This window comes from Nasonia vitripennis, chromosome 3, assembly GCF_009193385.2.
Source record: "Nasonia vitripennis strain AsymCx chromosome 3, Nvit_psr_1.1, whole genome shotgun sequence".
Classification (NCBI taxonomy): Eukaryota; Metazoa; Arthropoda; class Insecta; order Hymenoptera; family Pteromalidae; genus Nasonia; species Nasonia vitripennis.
In genome coordinates this window covers 9,717,711-9,722,262 of record NC_045759.1, presented here as the reverse complement: position 1 = coordinate 9,722,262, position 4,552 = coordinate 9,717,711, and the positions used below count along the sequence as shown (strand labels likewise).

General features: G+C 47.3%; 1 protein-coding gene across 1 annotated transcript; it reads right to left on the bottom strand.

The window, feature by feature from the left end:
• Nucleotides 1–2,927: 2,927 nt before the first annotated feature.
• Nucleotides 2,928–3,956, bottom strand: LOC100119800 (speckle-type POZ protein B-like). The gene has a single exon (XM_001603468.3). It carries the CDS (start codon nt 3,954–3,956, stop codon nt 2,928–2,930), a length of 1,029 nt encoding a protein of 342 aa, XP_001603518.1.
• Between the last annotated feature and the right edge of the window lie 596 nt (nt 3,957–4,552).

Sequence of the window (4,552 nt, the reverse complement as noted above, 5' to 3'; positions counted from 1 at the left end):
GGCGGAAGACAAGAAGTATGCATACTAGTAGCGAACAGAAGAAATACAAAGTATACGCGTGAAAACACACCCGAGAGTTTTAATTCCGATGCGTGATGAAGAAAGTAGCGGCTGACAGGAATGGGCGAAGACGAACACTCTGGCAAGAGACGCGTGCGAGAGAAGAAGGAGGTGTAGGTGATTAAAGGGTTGTCAAGATAATTACGCAAATCGCTCGGAGTCACGTGTAAAGCGGCGGCGGCGGCGCTTCTGCAGTTACAAACAGCGACGCGGCAATTTTGCCTCTCCTCGCAATTCTAATCTACGAAAACCTGTAATCAAGCACAGCAGTTCCCCCCACCTCTTTTTATACACGTCCAATCGAGCTCTTCTCTCTCCGCATATACACAAAGTGGCGCCGAGAGCAGCTCATGCGCGAACGAACGAGACGCGTATAGGGATAGCTATACGCACACACGTCGAGTTTTTCGCGCCCGGCGCGTGAACGGCCAACGATTTAATTACACAGAGAGAAGAGAGATCAGCCCGTGCACCGATCGTTTAATTATAGTCCGCGGCGCACACAATAGACGAGGTGCGTAAAACTGCATTATTCGCGTCCGCTATTCACGCTTAGCACACGGGCCGCATCGCTTTATTCACGCACTGATCTGGGCTGATGCGCCGGTATATACTTTCTGAACATATCGTTCCCATCAGCTGTGCAAGGATGCTCTTCGGCGTTTTGTTTACTTTTTGATCGACGCGAGCGATTTGCCGAACGGTAAACAGCTTTTGGAATTCTCATTCAGTGCGCGACGAGGGAGAGAAAAACTGCAGTGAGTTGCAAAACGATCCGCGCCAGCTCCTAATTTCTATTTTTCTCTGAAAGTCATCTCACCGCTGTAATCTCTCTCGCGGTTCAAGGCAACGCGCGCAACAACTACAAGTTGCCAAGTGCGCGCTGCGTAATAGCCGCGGCTCTCCTCTTTTACTCCAAAAATCGTACACTCGCCTCGGCGGCGCGCTGCAGAAACAGGCAGAGAAAGCAAAATTGCAAAAAAGCGGAGAAAATAAAGAGGAGGAAAACGGTGTGTGCGAGAGAGACACGAGTTGGGCTAAAACTTCTGCAGAAGCCGCGGGGCCGATTCTCACGCTTTTGGCTCGCACTGCAGCAGCAGAAGCAGCGTTCAGTGACTCGCTCGTCGAGTGCCATAATAAATAATCGCGTTTTTAAGGGTCCTTTCCGGTCTAGACCGTCTCTCTCTCTCTCTCTCTCTCTCTCTCTCTCTCTCGCTCTCTCTCTCTCTCTCTCTCTCTCTCTTTCTGCAGAGCAGCAGCAGGAGCGACTGCAGTGACGCTCTAATCTCGGATAATGGATAATCGGCGAGTTGGCCCGCGGATCCACGCACAAGAAGACACAGACGTATATTTTGACGACTGGAAATGGACGGCTATCGGCTTGGCCTGAGGCTATACCAGCTCTAGACTCTCTCTCTCTCTCTCTCTCTCTCTCTCTCTCTCTCTCTCTCCACTCCAGCTCTGGTTGCATGTCGAAAAAACAGTCGAATTCCTTTCTGCCTATCCGTCTGCGCTTATTCCGTCCGTCTGTCTCTCTTTCTCTCTCCTCGAATTTTTCTCTTTTAGCCGCGCTGCAGCCGCTTGTTTAAATATCGACTTCTTCTTCGGCTCCGCGTCTCTTCTCTGTTATTTAGCGGATCTATACGATCGTGAGTTATACACACACATGTACCTATTACTATTTCGTTTCGTTTGCGACCGTTACGATCGGCTACTCGTTCATTTAACCGCGCGGAAAGCTAGCGAGCGAGCAAAGGACTCTCGTATAACCATTCAAATTGCCGTGCCAAAACCGCGAATTTCGATCTGTCTGCAGTTATATACCCCTGCGCTGCTCGGATAGGTCCTCTGCCCTTTTAAAAGCGTTCATTTGTCCCGAATGCATCGGCCGATTGTAGCCGCTCCGCATACGATAGCTACCGATTTCGCTGCAGCCTCTCGCGCACGAAAAATGGTAATGAAACGAAATTGACCGTTCCTATTACGTGTCACTACTCCACCTTCTCTAGTCGTGCACACGTCTATAATGTCCGCGCTGCCGCCGAATACTTATGGATGAAGTGGGTGGCTGCACACAAGCGCACAGGTACGAGAATTAGTTCGGTCCCTAATAACGTAGCGCTGCACGCGTTTTCAACGAATCCTCCCTGGGCTTTCGGAATTTCGTCGCTAATAAGGATCGGTACACACGCGTATACAGACGCCGAGCTGCTGCTGCTGCAGTGCTAAGAATTCGGACTATTTTCGGATTCTTTTCGATTTCTTTCATTTTTCTTCGTCTCTTCGTTCGGTCGTCTTTGGTGGTTGTTGCGGTGCATAGTTCGTGTGTAGTTGCAGCGAGGCGGCTGTTGGAGAACGATTATTGCCGGGGCGGTACTCGCGCGCAACGATCGGCCGAAATTTAACCTCTTCGGAAATTGCTGGCTTTTGTCGTCTCGGGCAATTATTGCATTAGGCCGGTTTTACTTCCATTATATGGCTGTCTCTCGGTCTGGCTGCTGCAGTTTACACTCGTTTTTGGAGTTCAAGGTTTCGATGGGGGAACGGACTTTCGGAAGGTTGGGCAATGTTGCGCGTATATTCGCTGTTTGAAGTGCGAGTCAATGTATACTTTATACTTTATACTTCTAGAATCACTTTGATATCATATTGTCATACGAGCTATCGGATTTACCATCTGCTGATATGGCGAATTGTCGAAGATAGCAGGGTATCGTTATAGGATAAAATAAATGTAACGGAAATAATCTTGAATTTTTGGACAAAACAGTGTATTTATTACAACAAAATTTATATAAATATTCGTAGTTTATAAAAACTAATAAATAGACAAAATGAGATTATACAAAATTACGTAGTGATACTCTTCATTTGACAAATACGTTGCGAAAAACCTGTACGATCACGTCTTCGTGCAGATGCGCTATGGATTTGAATTCCGGCTTATCGATCATCTCCTTGCCGTGCGATATTATGAAGTTTATGGCCTGCGTCTTTAAATTATCAGCGTTGTACAGATCCGCTAAATTAAGGTAATCGACTGCATTATCCGTTGTTATCCGGTCGCCCAGATTCTTTTCGCAAAACGCCTTCAAATCCTCAATCGCGTACTTATCAGCTGCGGTCAAAAGATTCTTGACTATTCGATCCATATCGTTCACCCGTCCAGTGTAAACAAACCGTAGCATTTCTATGAAGACATTGCAACTGATGTCCTTTATTTCTATAACGTACGGTTCAGGTTCATGATTATCGTGCTCGAACATGACTGCGAAAACTTCGCTATTGGCCGCGAGTATGCACTTGTGAGCGTGGCATTCCCCGCCGTTGACGACAAACTTGACGTCGCTGAATTTCTGATTGTTGAGGAGCTTCTCAAACTTGTTGAGATTAACAAACTGTTTTTCTTCTTTCTTTTCTGATTCCCGAATCGGCTCCACGTCCTCCGTGTGTTTTTCGACGTAGTCAGTGGTGTCCGGAACGATTTCGCACAAGATCGTGAGCTTGTTGTTCACCAACAAACCATTCCTCACGTCTGTCACCAACTCCTGCTTGATGAATCTGTGACGTCCTTTGTTTTCGGTGGGGCCGAACAGTTCCTTTCTAAAATTCAGCATGAAGAACTTTTCGTTCTTCTGATTCAAGATAGAAAGCGAATACTTCATTTCCACACTCGAGGCATTGCGAGCCACTATGTAAAGTGACATGTAATCCTTGTGCTCCTGAGTGTATCCTTTCGGGTACAGCCAAAACTGCCACTGATATTCATCTGTGGTGAAGAGAGGCGACTCCAAGCGTTGCCCCACAGTCTCGCTGAGATAGAAGTCGGTTATCTCCCACTTGCAGGTAGATTTCACAACGCTTATGAGTCCGGTGCTGTTCTCGGATTCGCACATCTTTGAGACAGTTTGCAATGAAAAAACGAATCGCGACAACGCACAAAGGGAAATACTGTACACGTCAGTCACGCACGTCGATCGACCGTCACACCTATTCGCGACTCTGACTGACGTGTGACTGAGAGCGGTCAAGATAAAAAAGCAATCGAAAGCCTCCAACAGATAAAACAACTAATCTAAACGTTATCGGTACTATATATAAAAAATCGTATCAAGTGTAGATAAAAACGAATACCGGGAATCGCGCAAACTGGTCGAGAACTGTTTGAAGCATGAGTGTAACGTCCAAAACGTCTGGCTAATAACACACCATTCCGTCGTGAAATCACTTTTTCTAATTCGATTAGTCCGAAACCGTCGATTAAATCATCCCGGCGTGAAAAGCATGTTTACCATTTTATAATCTCCACTCATCTCGCACGCGTCGTACATTGTCTTTCTCTCGCGCGGGCTTTTTGAAAGCCGTTGGGCAACACCGAAAAACACGCTTCGACAATTGCGCCTGTCGATTCCTCGCGACGTCGCGCTCTCGGGTTATGCGGCCGCTGCCGCCGCGATGACTAAATAGGCCGCGTTGCATTAAGAAACGGCGC